Source organism: Panthera pardus, unplaced genomic scaffold, assembly GCF_024362965.1.
Source record: "Panthera pardus isolate Hobbes unplaced genomic scaffold, ASM2436296v1 HiC_scaffold_13, whole genome shotgun sequence".
Taxonomy (NCBI): Eukaryota; Metazoa; Chordata; class Mammalia; order Carnivora; family Felidae; genus Panthera; species Panthera pardus.
This window is the reverse complement of record NW_026526688.1, coordinates 63282741-63306069: the sequence shown is the minus strand read 5'-3', so window position 1 is coordinate 63306069 and position 23329 is coordinate 63282741. Positions and strand designations below refer to the sequence as shown.

At 43.2% G+C, this 23329-nt stretch overlaps 1 protein-coding gene across 1 annotated transcript; it reads left to right on the top strand.

Annotated features, from left to right (window-relative positions):
• The first annotated feature begins 1450 nt into the window (after positions 1-1450).
• On the top strand, positions 1451-2841 carry LOC109262167 (tripartite motif-containing protein 75-like). The gene is given in 3 exon segments (XM_019440574.2): positions 1451-2541; positions 2543-2624; positions 2626-2841. Coding segments are annotated over 3 exon segments (1389 nt in total).
• Positions 2842-23329: the final 20488 nt, after the last annotated feature.

The following is a 23329-nucleotide window of genomic DNA, read 5'->3' as shown; positions in this document are numbered from 1 at the left end:
TTAGTGAGGGGTGGTTTGTGTATAGGTGGGGAGTGGAGGGATGAGAGCTATGGGGCCAGGATCCTTAGTACTCAGGTCCTGCATAAACTTGATCTTCCTTAATCTCACCATCTGTCTGCTTACAGATGCGCAGAGAGTATAAGCAGGTTGCCCAAAGTCACTAAGTTCTTAAGGGAGGCCCAGAAACTTGGCCAAGCTTAGTCATTCAACAGCTTTAGCCTAGGACTTAGGAGATACTTGCAGATACAGTCATCGTGGGGATAATGTGGAGATTATAGATCTGTGGGGAATGCAGATCTCCAAAATGCACATTAATCTGCAACATCAGAGTTGAAAGAAAAATCATGGTACAGACTCTGGTGTTGTGGCAGTGGTGAGTGAGGTGATCCAACATGGAGGTCACTTCTCAGCCTTTTGGCCTCCTGGAGAAATCATCAGTAACAGCTTCAAAGAAAAAGCTCCATGCCCTCTTCTCAGGATCCTGTCCTAACAAGTACTCACTACTTGGTAGCTCACCATTCACTTCAGAGAGTATTGTGTGTATGTGTGTGTTTCTCAGCTTTTTCTCACACTGAATTCCTGATCTCCAATTTCATTCTGTGCATTATGTGAAGAATTAGTTTTCCAAGTTGGCAGGGTCCTCACAGTAAATTTAATCTAGTCCAAATCCCATCTACTATGTACAGAGTTGGATATCGGTTCCAGTTGAGAAACTCAAGTGAAAAGAAAATTTTGATATATTATGAATTCAGTGCTGTCAGAAATGTCTGTGGTTTAAGCCAAAAAATACCAAGTTCTTTCAATAGATTTTTGACTATTGAAATGATTGAAGTGGAGATTTATACTTTGTTTACCTGAGTAGAGGTGAGGATATTATATAACATTCCCCAGGTCCGCCAGATAGTAGGTGACTACAGAGAAATCTCACCCAGGGCCAAGAGATCTAGTCCACACGTTCTCCACAGTCCCATTTAGCCCCTCTTTGGTTGACGTGGGTGTAGGTGGAATCCTGGGGGTGGAGAAAAGACTCAGTGGTTGCTTTAAAGGTGGCAGTGAACAGGGCAATGAGATAAAGAGTAGCCTATTTTATGTAAAGGAATATTTTATCATCCCCAGGAAGGAAAACACACTTAAAAATTATGTCTGCCTTCTGCCCAAGAGAATTGCTGACCTTGGCTTCACATCCCCTGGGCTGCCGAGGACAGCTGGCTGCCCAGCTCATCTGTGACCACCTGCAGGTGGTGAACAGAGCTCCTCTGGGCATCTACGACTGCACCTGAGGCCAGTGGCCTCCTAGGACAGCAAGGCTGCCCTCCTTTGACCAAAGGACATCCAGGACAGGAAAGGACAGTAAAATCTGAGGGTGTGTCTGCCTCTCACTGGAGGACTCCCGCAGGGCACCACCTCCAGAAGAGCCACGTCGGTCCAGAAAGACGTTTATCTCGGCCCAATGGCAGCGTCGTCAGCCCTGGCAGGACTCCAGGCACAAGCCAACTGCCCCATCTGTCTGGACTACCTGAGAGACCCCGTCACCACCGAATGTGGGCACAACTTCTGTCGCTGCTGCATCCGGCAATCCTGGGCTGATCTCAGCGACAGCTTCCCTTGCCCCGTCTGCCGCCACCCAGGCCGAGAGAGGCACTTGAGGAGCAACGCCCAGCTGGGAAGGGTGATCGACGTCGCCAAGCTCCTCCACATCAGCAGGAGCAAGAGGGGGAGGCGGGACGAGAGGCATCTGTGCGAGAAGCACAACCGGGTCCTGACCCTCTTCTGTGAGGAGGACCTACAGGTGTTGTGTCCCGCGTGCGTGCGGCCCCCTGACCACCGGGGCCACCGGGTGAGGCCCGCGGAGGAGGCCGCCTCCCAGCACAGGCAAAGGCTCGGCAGTTACGTGGAGCCCCTGAAGAGGCAGCTGGCAGTCGTGCAGCAGCTGGTAGCCACCCAAGACAGGAGACTCTTAGAGCTGGGAGAGCAGGTGCAATGCCACAGACAGAAGTTAGCCTCTGAGTTTGAGCACCTGAACCGGTCTGTAGACCGGCAGCAAGAGGCAGTTCTGTCGAGGCTGGCCGAAGAGGAGAAGGACATTCAGCAGAAACTCTGTGCAAACATAACGGTGTTTTCAGACCACGTTTCCACCCTCCGAGGTCTCCTGAAGGAGGTGGCCGAGAGGAGTGTGATGTCAGAGGTGAAGCTGCTGACGGGCCTCGGGGGTGTCCGTGGCCGGTGTGAGCACCAGGAGCCCCCAGCTCTCTACTCTTTCCAGTTAAGGAGAGAAGGCTGCAGTCTCCCCCCGCAGTACTTGGCTCTGCAGAAGATCATACAGAGGTTCCGACGAGAAGTTACCCTGGATCCTGAAACAGCACATCCTCATCTGCTTGTGTCTGAGGATAGGACGTCTGTGACATTCGTGAGGGAAAGGCCAAGCGTCCCTCAGCATCCAAAGAGACTTCTGACGGATCCCGTCGTCCTGGGTTCCGAGGGCTTCGACGGGGGCCGACACTACTGGGAGGTGCAGCTGGGTGACAAGAGCGAGTGGGCCGTGGAAGGGACAGCGGCCCCTGTCAGGACAGAACAGACGCTGGACAGTTCAGCTGCAGGATGGTGCCTATGTGGCACAAGGGGCTGGCTGTTCCTGTCACTCTTGTGTTGAAGGAAAAGCCCAGAGGGGTGGGCGTTTATCTGGACTGTGAGTTGGGGGAGATTTCCTTTCACAGTTTGAACAACAGGTCTCACATGCATTCGTTCACCGATGCGTTTTCTCAAGTACTAAAGCCTTACTTCTGTGTGGGGCGGGACCCTAAACCTCTTACCATCTGTGCGGTAAGGGATCTTGAAGGATGAATTGAGAGTGGGCTTCATTCTCTTTCTGTAATTTATGGACACTGGGTGGAATATTGGACAACTATCAGTGAATATAACACCCCTCAATTTTTTCTTTCTTGATCATTTACTCTTTTTATTAATACAACTTGTATTTCTTTTCCCCATGGACATTCTGGAGAGCAAAGAGGAACCCAGAGCTGAGCCAAAAGACCACCTTGAGAGGGTTTTAGTGACCTGCTGGCCCCTCCTTGTGTTCCTTCCCCTCCAAATGGGGCCACCTTTTCTCCTCTGCCTCCACTTGTTTGTTGGCTCAATTATGATTGTTCTCTGCCACCTTCCAGATTGCATTTAAGATAGCTGGAAATAAAAAGCACTTACAATAGGACAATTTCAAATGAAGATAAAAAATGATAACAGAAACTATTAGTTGGAAGATGAGGGAAACACACACTGGAAACTTGGGTAGAAAATGGTAATGGGCGATAAGCAAATCTCTATTTCGGTCCTGTTTTCACTGATGATAAATACCGATTTGGTATGAGTAAGGGTAGTGCAGTGACTCTTAGCTCAGTGGGTGATTGGTTTTTCCATGATTATTGAGCATTTACTAGTGCCAAACCCTGTTCAGGATATAGAGATGCCTAACATTTTTTAATCCCCATCCTCAAGGTGCTCACAATCTAATCTGGTCCCATTATAACTGTATGTACTGAGCATAGTCATAAGTTTCTCTGTGTCTGATCCACCCACAGGCTCTTCTATGTTATGTGTCATGCTTCATGTAGTTGATGATATCTACCCAAAATTATTGGACTAGAGATGTATGTCCAAGCCAAAGATAGCCATCAGGCACTGGACTCAAGGGAAATCAAATATTCCTAGGGACATTTGATGTGAGATTGCCTGTTATATTTCTTCTGTATTGCATCAAAAAGATTTTTTTTTTTTTAATGTTTATTTGATTTAGGGGCACCTGGGTGGTTCAGTCGGTTAAGTATCCAACTCTTGATTTTGACTCAGGTCATGATCTCACGATTGGTGAGATTGAGCTCCGTTTCGGGTTTTGTCCTGACATCTCAGAGCCTGCTTGGGATTCTCTCTCTCCCTCTCTCTCTGCCCCTCTGTTACAGAACCAGGTCAGAATGCTGGTGGAAAAACCAAGCGGCACTCGGAGATCTTGGTGGATCAGAGATTTATTTAACAGCAGCGGGCTCGGAGGAGACCATTTCTCCAAAGATCTGAGCTCTGAATGAAGGAGGGAGGGTAATTTATATTCAGCTTCCATATCTGTGGGGGGTTTTGTGCGAGGCAAACAGGGCAAGAAGAACCCGGAAGAGGGGTCTCTAAGCTAGAGAGAGAGTTTGTTTTAGTCCCATCGGCCATCTTATGGTGTAAAACTGTATTCATTTTCCCAACATTCCCCCCTTTGATGCCATTTTACTTTATTTTATTTTATTTTATTTATTTATATGCCATTTTGATTTTATTTATTTTATTTTATTTTATTTTATTTTATTTTATTTTATTTTATTTTATTTTTGAGACAGAGAGAGACAGAGCATGAGCAGGGGAGGGGCAGAGAGACAGGGAGACGCAGAATCCGAAGCAGGCTCCAGGCTCTGAGCTGTCAGTACAGAGCCCAACGCAGGGCTCAAACTCACAGACTGTGAAATCATGACTTGAGCTGGAGTCGGACACTCAACCGACTGAGCCACCCAGGCGCCCCAATGCCATTTTTAAAATCTTTTATTAAGCATCACTTTTTAGCTCTACGGGTTAGTACCCTCGGAGGGCTAAATTTGGCGAGCAACAGTGTTTTCAATAAAACGTAGCAGGGTATTTAGTATACAGGGGCCGATGGTCACAAGTAAAATTATGGAAAGGAGGGGCCCTTCCAGGGCAGGGAGCCAGGATGCCCGGTGTGTGAGATCCCATCCTCTCCATTGACCGATATTTTCCTGTTGTCTACGTTGAATTCTTTCCTTGAGTTCTTTAACCTTAGTCCTGACTATTCCTGATTTCTTTACAAAATAGCAACATTCCTCCCCCAGAAAGATACAAGTCCCTCCTTTTTCTGAAGTGAGGAGGTTGAGGGCTTGCCTGTTTTGGAGGGTCACTGCCGCCAGGGAGTTTAGTTGGCTTTGTCAGGTTACCAGGGAGTCTGCCATCGGTTCCATGTCCTAGTTTGTTGGTGCAGTCTCTATTAGCCCAACAGCAAGAAGCAAGATCAGGGCTATGATACCAGTAAGGGGCAAGAGCTGGCAGAGTTGCATCCGAACCCCTGGGCTCAGTCCACACGTTGATTCCTCAAGCTTCTGCTGAACGCAGGCCAGCCAGCTTCCGGGGTGTGGCTGGAGCAGGGCTGGAGATCCCAAGGGCCAGTGTCCTTTTGAGGGTCAGGTTAAGCGGGTTGACTGGATCTGGATCACTTAGTCAGGCTGAGGGCTCCTCTGAGTTGGCCTTCTTAACTCTGGAGTGCTGGACCCTTGGGGTGATACCTGAAACTAAATCCTCTATTTGGTTATATGTCTGTAAAGTCCACCTCCAAGTCTTTGAAAGGGGCGGATTTCTGGTAACTGTCAGATCAGGTTTAGGGAAGATACGGTTTGCATATTTAGAGATCCATCCTGTTTCCCAGTTATTTAAATAATCATATGCCCATGGGGTCTTATTATTATCCCCACAGAATAACAAGCACAGAAGATTGCTTACACATGAAATACGGTGACAATTTTCTGAAGTTTACCTCAAGTTGTCTAGTTCAGGTAAACAACAAACATTTAAAGACAATCATAACTAGAATTTAACATCCATAATGGTGCATTGTTGAAATATAGTTTTTCTCTAGAAAAAAAAACCCTTTCCAGAGATAGCCAAATTGAGGCCAATGCATTTGTAGAACAAGTCCAGTCTTTTTTTTTTATTATATGAAATTTATTCTCAAATTAGTTTCCATACAACACCCAGTGCTCATCCCAAAAGGTGCCCTCTTCAATGCCCATCACCCACCCTCCCCTCCCTCCCACCCCCCCATCAACCTTCAGTTGAACAAGTCCAGTCTTAACAAACCTGGTCTCATCATTTACATAAGCTCAGCAAGAATAGCGATCGATCATGAGGATCTTTTAAAGTTTCCTTTCCTGGAACCTTTTATAAGGAATCTCCGGGTTGAACTTTTAGTAGCCTCTTGAGGCCAGAAGCCAAGCCAAATACTTGCCATCAGACAGGCCTGCAATACCTGTAGAATTGGGCGAATTCCTGTTCATGAGGTCCCCAAGATATCCTGAGGTTCCTGCAACTGCCAGGAAGTGACCTTCTTTACTCACCTGGTAAGGCTGCTGGGAACTCTGTAAGCAAGGTATCAGGCCAGCATTTCCAAGGCTCTTTATGGCTCCATGTTTCATAAAGCCAACCTTAGTTCCTTAAAGCTGTCTGCTCATATCTGTGTCTATGAATGTCACTCTCAAATATGACATTCCTGTCAAAGCCTTGGTAAAATAACCAGTATATCCAATGGTGACCTGGTACAAGATGAACAGATTCTTAATGAACTTATGCAAACAATTGTAATTGCCATGAAAGAAAGAATACTCACTGAGAGTTTTTGAATTTCAGGGAAGTTATGTAGAGAGAAAAGATAAATGCTTCAGTTTACAAATGAATACTTTATGACATTTCTGTATATCATAGATATCTTAAGAGAAAGTTTCCTTAATCTAAAAGAGCAAACATTAGAGAACCAGCAATATTTTCAAAAAGAACCACAAAACTATAATCTTCCTCAGTTCATTTAATCCCATGTTCCTAATTCTTGTTCAATTTGAATGCAGATTTTTAGTTCTGGAAATTCTTACCCATTTTAGTATTAATCTTAAAGATGTCGAATACCTGTATTTGTCCACAAAGTCCTTTTTATAAATCTCCTTGAATAAGAAACACATTTTGTGAGAGAATAAGAACAATTGCAAATGACAAAATCTCAGAAATAGACATTGTTAAAGATCTGATGAGAGTTCATTATGATGCAATTGACAAAGAAATTCTGTTATTTCTGTGACACATAACACTTCAAGTAATCAGAATATTAAGTGATGACCTTATACCAAAACATTAAAACTTTAGGAATTGCATATATATTTGGGCAGTTACAGCATTAACCTGTGCAATACAACCTAAGGTTTACCGTTGTACGACAGTGAGTTTCCAAGTAACTTAGCATCCCAAATAAAAGGGCCTAACTGGTCAAAAAGACTTCCTTTACCATTTAAATCCTGGGAAGATTGTTAAAACCTTAGGAAGTTATAATTACATCCTAAATAGGATTACAGATCATTACAAATCTTAAAACTTTATTTATTCAACCAAGGTGGCAATAAAAGATCCTAAAGGTGAATGTATAGCATTATATAGTTGTTACCAAAACCTAGCTCCTTTAACATTGAGAAGTTTTAACTAAGTAATCAAAGACCTGATAAAGATGAAACCTGAAACTTTGGTTTTCCTGGAAGACAAACCTTTGTTTGCATTGTCTTATCAAGAGCAGATCAACAATCCAAGAAAACTTTGTCATTTGAGCAGAGAGAAAAGCAGAATTTCAACCTTACACCAGTGTACTTTTAAAATCCTATTCATCTCAACCTTAGTCCATCATGACCACACATAAAATTCCTTTCCAAAGATTTCCCTTCATGAACCTTCTACAACTTTCCTTTGCCTTCAAACTTTGTCCCAAAGCCATTTCTCTCCAAATAACCAGTCTCATTGAAGACAGAATTACTTTCTTCTACCCTCAACAAAAATGTATTTCCATTCCTTATATCTTTCTTACATACCTCCTACTGTGGGACCCAAGGAATTTAACAAAAATCCCCTACCCCTGGACAAGCAGAGCAAGACTAACTCCATTTTGTGCTACACCCACTATCTCATGCATAACCCCCACATGACCTACTTATTGCTTAAGACACTCCCCCACCCTAGTCAAGCCTCTGAGCACACCCTTACTGGAAACCGGCTCAAATAGGAATGTGGAACCCCTAATTGCCAATTCTTAAACCCCACCTTGTGCCCGCCAAACTTGCGCACCAATTCTGACCAGAGTGACAGGCTAGTTCAAACAGTTACTCTGGGGTAAATTGTAATTCATTTGGCCACCTGCGTGTGGACTGACATGACTACGCAACTTTCTGTGTGTGTTACAATCTCATTGGTCACTGGCCCCTATAAAACTGCTACACCTCTTAGCCTAGGGGTCCAAGTCCCTGCTCCGCTGTGTCGGGTATACTTGGGCCCAAGCTCGAGCTTGTAAATAAACCCTCGTGCGTTTGCATCGGTATTGGCTCCTTGGTGGTCTCTCGGATTCGAAATCGGGGGCATTACATTACTTTCCTACATACAGGGTTGCTTTCCTTATTTCCATTTGTCTTAAGTACACTTAGCAGAATTTTAACTCTTACAAAACCTTAGTCTCCAATTGAGGACTTAGTAACCGAGAGGTGTTTACACCAGAACTTTTTTAGATGGTAAATTCATGAACCAATTAAGTACAAAGCATGTTTTTCCAATAGGTCCAAATAGCCGTAATTTCTCTGCAATAAGAAGTTAAAAACACAAACCTATGTTCAGTAATCAAAGCTTTAGCGATTTATTCTATTTGGAAAAGACCTAGATGTCCAAGGGGGTGCACTTTACTCCTTAACCTCGAGGATGGGAGGAGGAGCCAATGGGGCCTGAGGCACTGAGGAGGGTATAGGAACCAGAAATGTAGACCACACCCAAGTTGGTGCAGAAACAGCAGGGGGAGGGGAAGGCAGAAGAGGTAAGGTGCCAGTAGAAGGCAGAAATGGAAAACCTAATTCAAAACCTTAACTCAGACAGAGGAGCAGACGCCATGTTTCCCCCTCCCCCCCCCACCAAAGTGGAAATATGAAGTCCACACACATGAGTGGGGGTGGGGCAGAGAGAAAAAGAAGAAAGCATCTGAAGCAGGCTCCATGATAACAGCAGAAAGCCCAATGTGGGGCTCAGTCCCAGAAACCATGAGATCGCAACCTGAGCCAAAGTCTGACACTCAACCAACTGAACCACCAGGCACCCCTCAATTGAATTTCTAAAGCATGCAACTCTGAGAACAGGCATTTAAGAAAAATTGTTTAAAAGGCACTACTGTTGGGGCGCCTGGGTGGCTCAGTCGGTTAAGCGTCCGACTTCAGCTCAGGTCACGATCTCGCGGTCCGTGAGTTGGAGCCCTGCGTCGGGCTCTGGGCTGATGGCTCAGAGCCTGGAGCCTGCTTCTGATTCTGTGTCTCCTTCTCTCTCTGCCCCTCCCCCGTTCATGCTCTGTCTCTCTCTGTCTCAAAAATAAATAAACGTTAAAAAAAATTAAAAAATAAAAAATAAAAAATAAAAAGGCACTACTGTTAATAAAAAACAAATGTGCATATCTTGATAACAATGATTTGGCTAAAATAAAGGCAAGAAAAATGTATATAAATATAATAAATTACATATAACTTTATTTGTTACTCATTCACCAGAGACAGCCTATCTACAGAATACCAAGAAATGAAATCATATATGCTCTTCTTTCTGGCTTCTCCATTTGGAATTGTGCGAGTCAATCATTTATTCCTTTTTATTGCTGATAGCATTCCATTGCACAGATACACCTCTAATTGTTTATTCATTCACACATTGATATACAGTTGGCCACAATGTGTCTCTCCATGGTTGGTGAGAGTTGTTTTTTTTATAATCTATCTCTTGCCCTTGCATTTATTGACAATGACCTGAAGATCAGTAGGGGAGTGTAAACTCATCTATAACTAACTCAGGTTAGTATTGGAATATAGACTGGCCTTAGACTGAGAAGCAAATGATCAAAACCCCAATAGAAAAGTGTGCAAAGGTAGTACAGTGCACACACACATACAGAAGGTACACGGAACTTTAACAAGATCGCAGTGTAATCTGCGCTATATTGTTTCCAAATATGCTTAACCTGAATTAAGCCTCTAGAGCTAATTTTCAATTTACAGGAAATACAGGGTATAGAGGGACTGAAGAATGCCATGAGGAAATCATCAGTCAATCAAGAATGTGGTCCACTTTGCTGACTTACAGAAAGAGGTAAACCAGAGCAAATTCAAAATTGTCAAAAAGATGAGTTTATTTGGGAATAGCAAGGAATTGCAGTTTGGTACATACAAATTATAGCAAGCTAAGGCAAACCTGTTGAGGGTTTGGGTGGGCTGTATTTACGGGCAGGAAATGTGAAGAAGAGTGAGTTTTGTTAGAGTCTGTGAAAATGAAAGACACAGGAGGGCTTTGAAAATTCCCCAAGCAGAGGAAACCAGTCCAGTCATAAAACAAAGCCCAATTCAGTTTATTTTGTGAGATCAACCCAACCTGGGTCATTTCTTGTTCATGTCTCTGAAAACCCTAAACAAGACTTCCCAAGGTTGATATGAGGCAACCCCTGAGCAACTGCCTATAATGTAAGAAAATGCCAATATTATCAGTTTTCTGTAAATCAGGCATTTATGGGAAAATAGCCTCTCAGTCCTGAAGTTTTGTTTTCCTGAGGACGGTTTTCCATTTTCCAGTTTGTATCATCCAGTTCCATTTTATTTTATTTTTTAATTTTCAAAAAGTTTTTTTAAAATGTTTATTCTTGAGAGTGTTGCATCCACACGACTCCTGAAACACAATGCTACGGGCGCCAGTGACAGTCACAACAACGTTTATTACAATGAGAGGCAAGGCCAACGGATCGGGACCCACGCTCTTGACCAGAGTGGGGTCCCAAACAGCCGGGGTACAGAGTTTTTACAGCTGACCACATAGTCTTATCAACACCTGGGAACAAAACAAAGAAATAGTCCCCAGATGGGGGTGGAAACAGTTCAGACGTGCCCTTGTCCCAATCCAATCAAACACTAATCCAGCTGACTTTCCTTGAACTTTTGTTCCCTTGATTGAGAAGACAAGGCTGTTATCTCTTAATCTACACTGTTAAAACAAAGCTGTTATTTGTTAAGGCTACAGGCTAGCCCAACACTACAATTTAACCCTTACAGAGAGAGAGAGAGAGAGAGAGACAGAGAGACAGAGAGACAGAGAACGAGAATGAGCAGAGAAGGGGCAGAGCAAGAGAGGGACACAGAATCCGAAGCAGGCTCCAGGCTCTGAGATGTCAGCACAGAGACCAGTGCAGGGCTTGAACTCCAGAACCGTGAGATCATTACGGTTAAACAGTTAACTGACGACTAAGCCACCCAGGCGCCCTTCCAGTTCCATTTTAGATTGAAATTCTTTTACACCCTAAAAGGCAATTAGGCTGGACTTTTCAAAAAGTGAAGTTCTCTTGAAAAGATAAAAGGGGCAGGAAAATTGTTCCAGATTCAAAGAGACCGCGGAAACATACCGACCCAGTGCAATGCACTAACCTTAATGGATCGAGGGTTGGGGGGGAAGGTACAATGACATTTGGGAGACTACTGGAGAGGCTTTAAAACCGAACACTTATAATAATAGTGGAATTTTTATTAATTTTGATGTTTATGATAATGGTACCCCATTTAGTAGAATATCTCATTCTTAGGAGGTTTATGCTTAAGTATTGTGGTGAAATATACTTACAAATGTCACAAATTATTCTTAAATTGTTAAAAGGTGTTTGTTATACTATTCTTTCAGCGTTTGGCTATGGTTTAATTTTTTTTTTTTTTTAATGTTTATTTTTGAGAGAAACGGAGAGAGGAAATAGTGTGTGCGCCTGAGCTAGGAAGGGGCAGAGATGGTTGGGGGGGGGGGGGGCGGGCAGAAGATCTAAAGTGGGCTCCTCACTGACAACAGAAAGCCGGACGTGGGTCTTGAACCCACTAACCCTGAGATCATGACCCGAGCCAAAGTTGGAGGCTTAACCAATTGAGCCACCCAGGCACCCCTGTGGCTTAAATTTTTTAAAGAAAGAAGTTGGGAGGGGGCGCCTGGGAGGCTCAGCCTGTTAAGCTTCAACTTGGGCTCAGGTCATGACCACCGTTTGTGGGTTTGAGCCCCACCGTTTGTGGGGCTGTTTGAGTCTGTGCTGAGAGTTCAGAGCCTGGACCCTGCTTCAGATTCTCCCTCGTTCTTTGCCCCTCCCCGCTCCTGCTCTCTCTGTCTCTGTCTCTGTCTCTCAAAAATAAATAAAACATTAAAGAAATTTAATCATTGTATTCACAGGCCCTTGGCTTGGTTTCTGATTCATAACGGGCCTTCATAAATCTTTGCCAGTAAATAAATCCTGGCTCCCCTTTATCATCTGCCTCCTTGGGAAGGCTCCATCACCTCCGTGAGCCTCAGCTGACTCCTCAGTAAACACCCAGACGCAGGTGAGGAGGAGGAAGTTTGGAAGGTTCTCCACCCCACTGCATACCTCAGGCACTACCCGGCATCATCAGAATAAGTCTCCCCGCCCTTCCCAGATCTGCCCTCCTCGGGACCTGCTCCTCCCCGAGTCTTCTCCCTCGGTCCAGGGAACCCCTTTCTCTAAACAGCTCCAGCAAAAACCTCACGGCTTCTCTGCTTTCTCTGCTTGACTCCCCACAGCCGGTCTGTCAGATATCCAGCCGTCCCTCCGTCCCTCCGCTGCGCTCTGTGCTCGCATTCTGGCACGCTCTCCTGGGGACGCCTGGGAAGCCCCTCTGACTGCCTGCTCTGGCCTGCACGACTCCCAGCATCTGAACTTCAGCAGGCCGCCTGCCCCACCTACGCCACCTGCCCCTTTGCCGGGCCCTCTGGTCAGCGCTCCACACAAACTGGCCTTCTTGCCTTTGCGTCCCCCCACCCCCACCCCCACCCCGGGCCCTTTTCTGCCCCGATCTCCCTTCATTTGTTCACCGCGCCTGGAGTGGATGTCCTGTCCCCTTGGCCGGGATAATTGCTGCTGAGACTGGACTTCACTTGGCTTTAGTCCCCTCCCCAGGGAGGAATTCAGGGGTCCTTCATGCTAGTAACGGGAGCCTGTCACCTGCTGTCCAGTCTACTGTTCTGTGGCACCTAGCACGCAGCACACACAGTGCGGTGGCTCAGGTAGTGCCTATCCTGAGACTAGATTACAAACTCCCTCATGGACGATAAAACTTCATGGAAGCAGGGACTGACTTCATCCAACTCCGTCTGACCAGAGCCAACCTATGCTAAGGTGCCATAATTGTTGGGAAAAGGAACCCGTGAAATGTTGCCACAAGAAACAACCCAGGGCACTTAGGAAAACAATGACCTTTTAGAGGGAAGATCTTTGACCCCTGGAGGGAAAGGACGGAGACTTAACCTGCAGAGGGAATCTGAAGATGTCCGAAGGCAACTGAAGTGTATACTTACCTTGACAAGCTGCCTGGCCCACCCTGATTTATCTCCGTGGGCGAGAAGACGTTCTATCCTGGCTCCTGCCTCACTCTCTTGATCAAATCAGCTGCAGTTTTTTCCTTCCTGCACACTTTGGCCACATATCCCTCCCGTCTTGTCTCCACTCCCTCTTTCCTTCCTCCCCACACCCAGGGCACCTACAATCACTGCCTTAGGCTGACTGGGATTATAGAAAAAGCAAGCTGTTTGAATGGGAGTCCATTGTTACTTCTTACTCCCCCCACCATGTACGCTGATTGTGGTAAATGGTTTAACCTTCCTGATTGACAAGGATTCAGGGACAGGGGTGAAACTCATCTCCTTTCTGCCTTGTCTGGAAGCTAAAGGAAGAATGTAGAAAGATGTATTTTTTAACAGCATTTATATCTATGTACAAGAAAATACAACAAAATATTCTAAAACAATCCTTGGATTGGGGAAGATTTTACAACCTTCGGCTTTTTTGAACAGTCACTCAAAGAGGGCATCCCCCCCGTACAGGGCCAGAAGCTGCTAGAAGTCAAGTTAAAATCTGGTCAAGTCTTTTTTTTTTTAAATGTTTTATTTATTTTTGAGACAGAGAGAGACAGAGCATGCGCGGGGTATGGGCAGAGAGAGAGGGAGACCCAGAATGTGAAGCAGGCTCCAGGGTCTGAGCTGTCAGCACAGAGCCCCACGTGGGGCTCAAACTCATCAATTGTGAGATCATGACCTGAGACAAAGTCGGACACTTAACCGACTGAGCCACCCAGGTGCCCCAAAGTTTGGTCAAGTCTTGAGTGAAGTTATTGGAATGGAGTGTCCATGCCAATAGTTTGTCCAGTTCTTGCCATACAGAAAAATATGTCTGTATATTCAGAATAAGATTATTTCTGGATAATGGAATTATTTAATTTTTGTGTGTCTGTGTTTAGGTATTTTTAAACTATGATATTATCGTAACAATAGTATTAATATTCCAGATAATATGTGTACATGTTTTCATAATACAGATGAGAAAAACAAGACTCGAGGAAGTTATAAGAAACTTGTCCATGGTTGATAAGCTAATATTTGGCAGGACATGATCGGAATCATATAGAATCAGAAAAAAAATATTGGTTACCTATAGCAAAACATGGACATTCAACAGACAGATTGCAGTGTAAGTCTCTGCAGAGAGTAAGACCACACCGGGAGTACGTGTGGCCTGAAGAGATGACCAGGATATACTCCTCTACATTCTTGGATGGAGAATATTATGAGCAATTATATGCCAATAAAATGGGTAATCTAGAAGCAATGGACAAATTCCTAGAAACATATACACCACCAAAACTGTAACAGGAAGAAATAGAAAATTTGAACAGACCCATAACCAGTAAGGAAATCGAATTAGTCATCAAAAATCTACCAAAAAGCAAGAGTCCAGGGCCAGATGGCTTTACAGGGGAATTCTACCATTTAACGGAGAGTTAACACCTATTCTCTTGAAACTGTTCCAAAAAAAAGAAATGGAAAGAAAACTTCCAAACTCTTTCTATGAAGCCAGCATTACCTTGATTTCCAAAACCAGACAGAGACCCCACTAAGAAGGAGAACTATAGACCAATTTTCTTGGATGAACATGGATGCAAAAATCCTCAACAAGATATTAGCCAACCGGATCCAACAATACATTAAAAATTTTATTCACCACGACAAAGCGGGATTTACACCTGCGATGCAGGGCTGGCTCAATATCCACAAAACAATTAATGTGATTCATCACATCAATAAAAGAAAGGACAAGAACCATATGATCCTCTCAACAGATGCAGAGAAAGCATTTGACAAACTATAGCATGCTTTTTTGATAAAAACCCTCAAGAAAGTTGGGATAGAAGGAGCATACCTCGAGATCATAAAAGCCATATATGAAGACCCAATGCTAATACCACCCTCAATGGGGAAAAACTGAGAGTTTTCCCCCTGTCAGGAACAAGACAGGGATGTCCACTCTCACCACTGTTCTTCAACATAGCATTGGAAGTCTTAGCCTCTGCAATCAGACAACACAAAGAAATAAAAGGCATCCAAATCGGCCAGGAGGCGGTCAAACTTTCACTCTTCACAGATGACATGATAATCTATATGGAAAACCCAAAAGATTCCACCAAAAACTGCTAGAACTGATCCATGAATTCAGCAAAGTCCCAGGATATAAAATCAATGCACAGAAATCAGTTGCATTCCTATACACCAACAATGAAGTGACAGAAAGAGAAATCAAGGAGTCAATCCTATATACCTAGGGGATAAAATACCTAGGAATAAATCTAACCAAAGAGGTGAAAAATCTATACACTGAAAACTATAGAAAGCTTATGAAAGAAATTGAAGAAGACACAACAAAATGGAAAAATATTCCCTGCTCCTGCATAGGAAGAACAAATATTGTTAAAAATGTCGATACTACCCAAAGCAATCTACATATTCAGTGTATCTATCAAAGTAACACCAGCATTCTTCACAGAGCTACAACAAATAATCCTAAAATTTGTATGGAGCCAGAAAAGACCCTGAATAGCCAAAGCGATCTTGAAAAAGAAAACCAAAGCAGGAGGCATCACAATCCCAGACTTCAAGCTATACTACAAAGTTGCAATCATCAAGACAGTATGGTACTGGCACAAGAGCAGACACTCAGATCAATGGAACAGAATAGAGAACCTGGAAATGGATCCACAAACGTATGGCCAACTAATCTTTGACAAAGCAGGAAAGAATATCCAATGGAAGACAGACAGTCTCTTCAGCAAGTGGTGCTGGGAAAACTGGACAGTGACATTCAGAAGAATGAACCTGGACCACTTTCTTACAACATACACAAAAATAAAGTCAAAATGGATGAAAGACCTAAATGTGAGACAGGAAGCCATCAAAATCCTCGAGGAGGAAGCAGGCAAAACCTCTTTAATCTTGGCCACAGCAACTTCTTACTCAACACATCTCCAGAGGCAAGGGAAACAAAAAAATGAACTACTGGGACCTCATCAAAATAAAAAGCTTCTGTACAGTGAAGGAAACAATCAGCAAAACTAAAAGGCAACTGACAGAATGGGAGAAGATATTTGCAAACGACATATCAGATAAAGGGTTAGTATCCAAAACCTACAAAGAAATTCTCAAACTCAACACCCAAAAACCAAATAATCCAGTGAAGAAATGGGCAAAAGACATGAATAGACACTTCTACAAGGAAGACATCCAGATGGCCAACTGACACACAAAAAAATGCTTAACATCACTCATCATCAGGGAAATACAAATCAAAACCACAATGAGATACCACCTTACACCTGTCAGAATGGCTAAGATTAACAACTCAGGCAACAACAGATGTTGGCGAGGATGCAGACAAAGAGGATCTCTTTTGCATTGTTGGTGGGAATGCAAGCTGGTGCAGCCACTCTGGAAAACAGTATGGAGGTTCCTCAAAACACTAAAAATAGGACTACCCTATGACCCAGCAATTTCACTACTAGGCATTTATCTACGGGATACAGGTGTGCTGTTTCGAAGGGACACATGCACCCCCATGTTTATAGCAGCACTATCAATAATAGTTGAACTGGAGGGTATTATGCTAAGTGAAATTAGTCAGTCAGAGAAAGACAAAAACCATATAACTTCACGCATATGAGGACTTTAAGAAACAAACAGATGAATATAAGGGAAGAGAAAGAAAAAATAATATAAAAACAGGGAAGGGGACAAAACAGAAGAGACTCATAAATATGGAGAACAAACTGAGGGTTACTGGAGGGCTTGTGGGAGGGGGGATGGGCCAAATGGGTAAGGGGCACTAAGGAATCTACTCCTGAAATCGTTGCTGCACTATATGCTAACTAATTTGGATGTAAATTTAAAAAAATAAAAAATTAAATTAAAAACAAATAAAGAAATACAGTGAAACATGATTTTGGGGACATTCAACAGACAGATTGCAGTGTAAGTTTGCGGAGAGGGTAAAACCATACAGGGAGTAGGTGTGGCCTGAAGAGATGACCAGGATATACTCCTCTACATTCTTTGATGGTCACTGCTTGCCCTTTCTCTCCATTTATTATTTTTTCTCCCAGAAAACATTAAACATTGAATATGTTATACTTTATTAGAATCCCCACATTTATTGTATTGTAATTTTAAGAGTGCATAGAATTGAAAACATTCAAGTTCATCCATAAAACAGGAAACCTCACCTTGCCTAGTATGAAAAACTCCTGAGGGCGAAAACTGTAGATCTGATCATTTTTCTGAATCTATAGGTTGGGCCATAGAACTAAATGCAATTAGCCAACAGGTTGGGAAGGGGCAGAATAGAGATGCAATTACCTACCCTCAGAGAGGCAAATTAATCCCCCAAATCTACCTCTACATTTTGTTTCTGTGCTCAGGACTAATTACCTTTAAGAATTATAATCCACCTTTCCTTTTCATATCTCCCTTGGCTCCTCCTACCCCCCGCCCCCCCCCCCCCCCCCCACTGAAATTGCTTGCACTAATTCATCCATCAGTGACCTGTTGTCCCAGTCCATGAATACTTTTTCAGTCCCTTTAATGTTGTCTTGAGCCCTGGCCCATGACAGTGCTGACTTCCTCTGACTGCTTCTCAGTCTCTTTTGGCAAACAGCTCTTCCTTTACCTGCCCTTTAGGACTCCTTGCTCCCTAAGGTTCTGCTCTTGGCCAGTGCCCTCCACTTTTCTGCCTCCACAGAACCTACATACAGCCAAACACAAGTTCCCAAAGTCACACACCCTGTTGACAACACTGTGATTCGGAAGAGTGCGGGGCTTTAAGGTACCAGGCAACCCAGGGCAGGGGTACTCTGGGGTTCCCCAGGAGCATGGACAGAATTTAGGGATATATCTGAAGGGAGGACAACAGGAACTGCTGATGGAGTGGGTGTGAGTAAAGGAACAAGAGAAATCAGAGATGCCTAGTAGGTTTTTGCCTCAGCTATTAGGAGAACAGTGGTTCCCTGGATTAAGATGGAGAGGCCTGGGGGAAGGTCAGGTTCTGGGCAGATAGAAATTAAGAAAATTAAGATTTAACAGAATTTCTTTAAATTAAGAAATTAACAGAAATTAAGATTTCTGTTTTGGGGCTCCTGGGTGGCTCAGTGGGTTAAGCATCTGACTTCAGCTCAGGTCATGATCTCACAGTTTGTGAATTCAAGCCCAGTATTGGGTGAGTTCTAGTCCCTCATTGGGTGAGCTTGAGCCCTGCTTCAGGTAAAAACACGAGCCCCGCTTTGGGTGAGCCCCGCTTCTCTCTCGCTCTCTCTCTCTGCCCTTTGTGGGATTCTTTCTTTCTCTGCCCTTTACTCAATTGCACTCTCCCCCTCCCCGCAAAAAGATTTCTGTTTGTACCCATGAATCTGGAGATGCCAGTTTGAAATCCAAGTGAAAGCCTCCATTGGGCGGTTGCATACAGGAGACTGATGGTCCAGAAAGAGGCCAACCTGAGAAAAATTTTGAGCTCTCAGCACAAAGGTAGCTTAATTAAAGATCGATAATACCACCTAAGGAGAAAAATTAAAGAGAAAAAAATGAGGACGCTACAGAAAACTCCTAAAAGTAATACAAATTAACAAATTCTTAAACTCACTAGTAATCAGGGAAAAGGTAGTTAAACCAACATCGATTTCTCCTATTAGATTAACAAAAGTGAAAATGACCCTTAATAACCAGTTGGCAAGGATTGTGAGGGAAATGATACACTATCAGTGGGAATGTTAATAGATACAGGCTTCCTTTTTACACTTTAAAAACAACTAAGACATAGGAGGAGGATGAAATAAACTTGATTTTTTTTTAAACAGCATATTTCAATTTTGTAAGTAAGTTGTTCAAGTATATCATTTTGTATGCATATAGTATTGCTACCAATACTTTTTTTTCCCCCTCTCTTTTTGAGAAACTGGATTTCATCTTGTTCTTCAGTCAGACCACCTTATCATCATTTAATGCAAGACCACACTCTTATTGTTTTTAAATATCTCCCCTCATTCTTGTTCTCCACTCCTGTTCTCTCTTCCTCCATTCAGTACCTCCTTGAATGCATTTCATTTTCCTTTAAGACTGGATGCATTTTTGTAAGATTATAAAGTACTGCTTTGTGGGTCTAAGTCTGTTTAATTTGGGGCGCCTGGGTGGCTCAGTTGATTAAACGTCTGAGTTCGGCTCAGGTCATGACCTTGTGGCTCATGGGTTTGAGCCCCACATCTGGCTCTGTGCTGACTGCTCAGAGCCTGGAGCCTGCTTTGGATTCTGTGCCTCCCTCTCTCTCTGCCCCTTCCCTGATCGAGTGCGCTCTCTCTCTCTCTCTCTCAAAAATAAATAAAAAACATTAAAGAAGTTAAGTCTGCTTAATTTACCGATATGCTCATTTGATCCACATGTACTGTATAGGAATTCATTTAATTTATGTTGGACTTTGCTTTTTAGTTCCTGCTCTTCACTTAAAAACAGTATTGGTTATGTGCTTTTACAGTGCTACATGAATGGTATTAATACTTTATTTTTTGTCTACAATCTTCCACTATTCACCAATAATAATAGATTTTCTTTAGTGATTTATCTCTTATCAGGTTAGCTGAAGAATATTATGTATGTACAGTATTATTTACTATGGGACTCTGTTATACATTATACTGGATTCACATGAATACAAAAAATATTTTCAGGTGTAAAACCTTTTTATCCTCAGTTAAATCTTTTAAAAATCTTGTTACAAGCTTTAAAATTTAAAGCTTATACAAAGTAGAGAGAATGGGAAATGAACCTCCATGCGACAATCACCCAAAGTCTTACAACTTAAGAATCACTTCAGAATTATGTTATATCTCTGTCTATATCTCAAAAAAAGAGGACAGATTATTTCTCAATAATTTTCTAATAAAATTAGTTTGTACATTGAACCAATGCTTGCTTTATATTGACACCTTCAGTGTTAACCTTCTTTAAGGAAGAAGATCTTTCAGCAGGTAACCCAGCTGGGCAGTTCTGGGTTGAAATCTCTTTTTGACATTTTGAAAGTCATAAAAATGCAAACAATAAAAGAAATTGCCTGGGCGCCTGGCTGGCTCAGTCCATGGAGCATGGAGCAGGAGACTCTTGATCTTGGGGTTGTGACTTCAGGTCCTACATTGGGCATAGAGCTTACTTTAAAAAATGAATGAATGAATGAATGAATGAAACTGCCCTACATTGTTATTATGAAGAAGACTCTAAAGTTCTTAGGCCAAAGACACTTAAGGGCTTATTATAATTATAGGACGCCCCCCACCTTCTCTCTTTCACGCCCCTCCCACTTAGAGGAGGAGCCGGGTTTGCTGGGTGGAGTCATCTCAGCTGGTCCCTCCCATTTATAATGTGGATTTCCCTGCAGATTGTGCCTCCCTGCGCAAATAAAGGGACCTTAGCAGAGGCTCCAGGTAAGCTGGGAGAGGGAGGATGTGGGTGCGGGAGACTGGAGCGGTAGGATCCGTGGCCTCTGGAGTTAAGCGCTCAGTGCCCCGTGAGAGACCATGCTTGGAGAGACCATGCTTGGAGAGACCATACCTCGTCAGGAATTGTAAACTCTGGGTTTGGCTTATTTCAAAACACATCCCTTGTAACATGGTTCCCGGTCTCTCAAAGAGCCTTGTTAAGAATCGCCTTAAATGTTTGCTAAACTCACCGATAGCCAGATCCCACCCTGCCCTAAAGGGGAAGTAATACCTGTTTCAAAGCCCTGGGAGGGCCTGGTCTGAGGTTGAAGTGGAATTTCCTTATAGGATGTCTCAGAAATGGTTTGCGGTGGGGCGAGTGGAGGGATAAGAGCTATGGGCCCCTGTACCCCTGATTCCAGGCCCTGCATGGCCTTCTTCTTACTTAGTTTAACCATTCTGCCTTCTTACAGAGGGCAGATTAAGTTTCAGTGAGGTTGAGTAGTTTACCCAAAGCCACCGAGCTTGTAAGGGAGCAACAGGAATCTAATTCGACAAGTATTTAATCGGTTCCTGAGCTGAGTGCTTAAGGATCAATTATAAGAAATCAAAGTACACTCTTGGTGGTTAGTGTGGAAGACAGAGCTTGACCTCAAAACACAACAGTAATTAAGGTTTACGGAGGGAAGGTGTCTAATACTGAACCTTGAACTAGGATATTGAGATCAGGGGGGATGTTTGAGATCTGAAGGGAGAGGAGGAACTAAGAAAGGACACTGAGCGATGGACCAGAGCTCTGCTGGACTTTAGGTCAGCAGTGTTGCAATGTCCTCTGGCCATAGGGAGGTCAGCCTGGAGAAAGTGAAGGAAGAATTGGGGCTGAAGCCAGCTTGGGGGCTGGGTGCCAGACAAAGGCCCCGACCATGAGGGGTCTTGGGAGCGCAGTGAAGGATTTGGGGGAGCCTGGGCACTTTCTAAATCCTGTACCTGTGTAAGCAGAGGCAGGAATGGCAGGGGCCTGGTAGCCGCTGGTCCCGGGTCATCCTGGAGAGTCCACAAGTCTGAAACTCAAACCACTGTAAAACAAGTTTTTGATAAATTTGGTGCAAAATGTATTTGGTAAAAAAACTTCACCTGACACAAAGCTTTTTGTATCCTATAAAGGATAGCTTTAATTATCTCACTTGCTTTAAATACACATGAATTTTGCATAAATATTACAGTGTTTAATTAGGAAGTGTTTCCCCAGACTCTTTTGGGGATGTTCACATTATACTTGATGTATGTACTATATTCTTTTTCTAAAATATAACATTCCAAATATAGTAGTAGTCCAGTGGTCTCAGGGGAAGAGAATGCGGGAACTGGAGTGAGGGATTAGTTGAGAAAGTGGGAAGTCTCCTGCTTCCTTCGGTCTATAATGAATTGTTTGCATCTTTCTACATCAATACATTTAGTACTACCACCTTTCTTTAAAATCTGCTTGCTGGGCGCCTGGGTGGCTCAGTCGTTAAACGTCTGACTTCCGCTCAGGTCATGATCTCACGGTTTCGAAGTTCAAGTCCCATATCGGGTGAGCTCGAGCCGCACTTCTGGTGAGCCTCGCTTCTCTCTCTCTCTCTCTCTTTCTCTCTGCACCTCCTGAGATTCTCCGGCCCTCAATCGCTTGCCCCCCCTCAAAAAATAAAATAAAATCTGCACGTAAGTCTCTTCAAAAGAATGTATGTGACATGCACGTGATGTAGTTTATTCAGCCAATACTGACAGTAGAGATTTCTAATGTTTCCACTTGTTTGAAGTTCAAATCAGTGCTCAAGAGAACATCTTTGTATGTATTTGGATATTTGTTCACATTATATGTGTGTTAAAAAAAAAACCACTCAACTGAGTAAATTTTAAAGATCTCAAATCTAACAGATAAGAACTCTGAGGTGCTGTACAAAATGAAAAAATTATAGGCAGAAGGGAGCAGGAACAAGGAAATTATACAGGCAAAAAAAGCAAGGTGAGTTTCCTTTAGAGGATAGCAAGGGTCTATCAGGCAGATCAACTAGGCCTGATCAGGTGACTCCTGATGGAAAGACTCCATTTCTGGGAGAGTTAAGTCTTGGTGACATGGGGCTTACCCCATTTTGGACCCATTTTCTTGTTTTTAACATGTGATTTTTGGAATTAGTATCAGTGGAATTAGTAGGGCAAAGCAGAGTTTTTAAATCTTTGATGGATATTTCAGCATTGGTTTCTAAAAATAAAAGGTTTCTACTTCACCAGTCTACAGTGTTGGAAACTCTACCTCCCAAAGCCAAAACAGGGTATTATTCTTTTCAATTTTACCAATACAATAAGCATAGTTAAAGGGGAAAAGCTCTTTTTCAGTTTGTAATTCTTAAGTTATTAATAAGTTTCTGTGTTTTCCATAACGTGTTTTTATGCTTCTTTTTCTGCACTGGGAGTTCAGGTTTTTAAAATTTGTTTTACTTATTTTGTAGGTGCTCTTTGTTCAGAGATAGGATTTAATTAGTAAATAAAAATATTTTTCCTTTTTTTCTTCTTTTTATAAATTCGTATGTCTAGATGTTATTTCCCGGCTCTCACTACGCAACAGCCTGTCCAGAAGCACATTGAGTTGTTGAAGGGGAGCAGAATTTGCCACCCCAAAATAA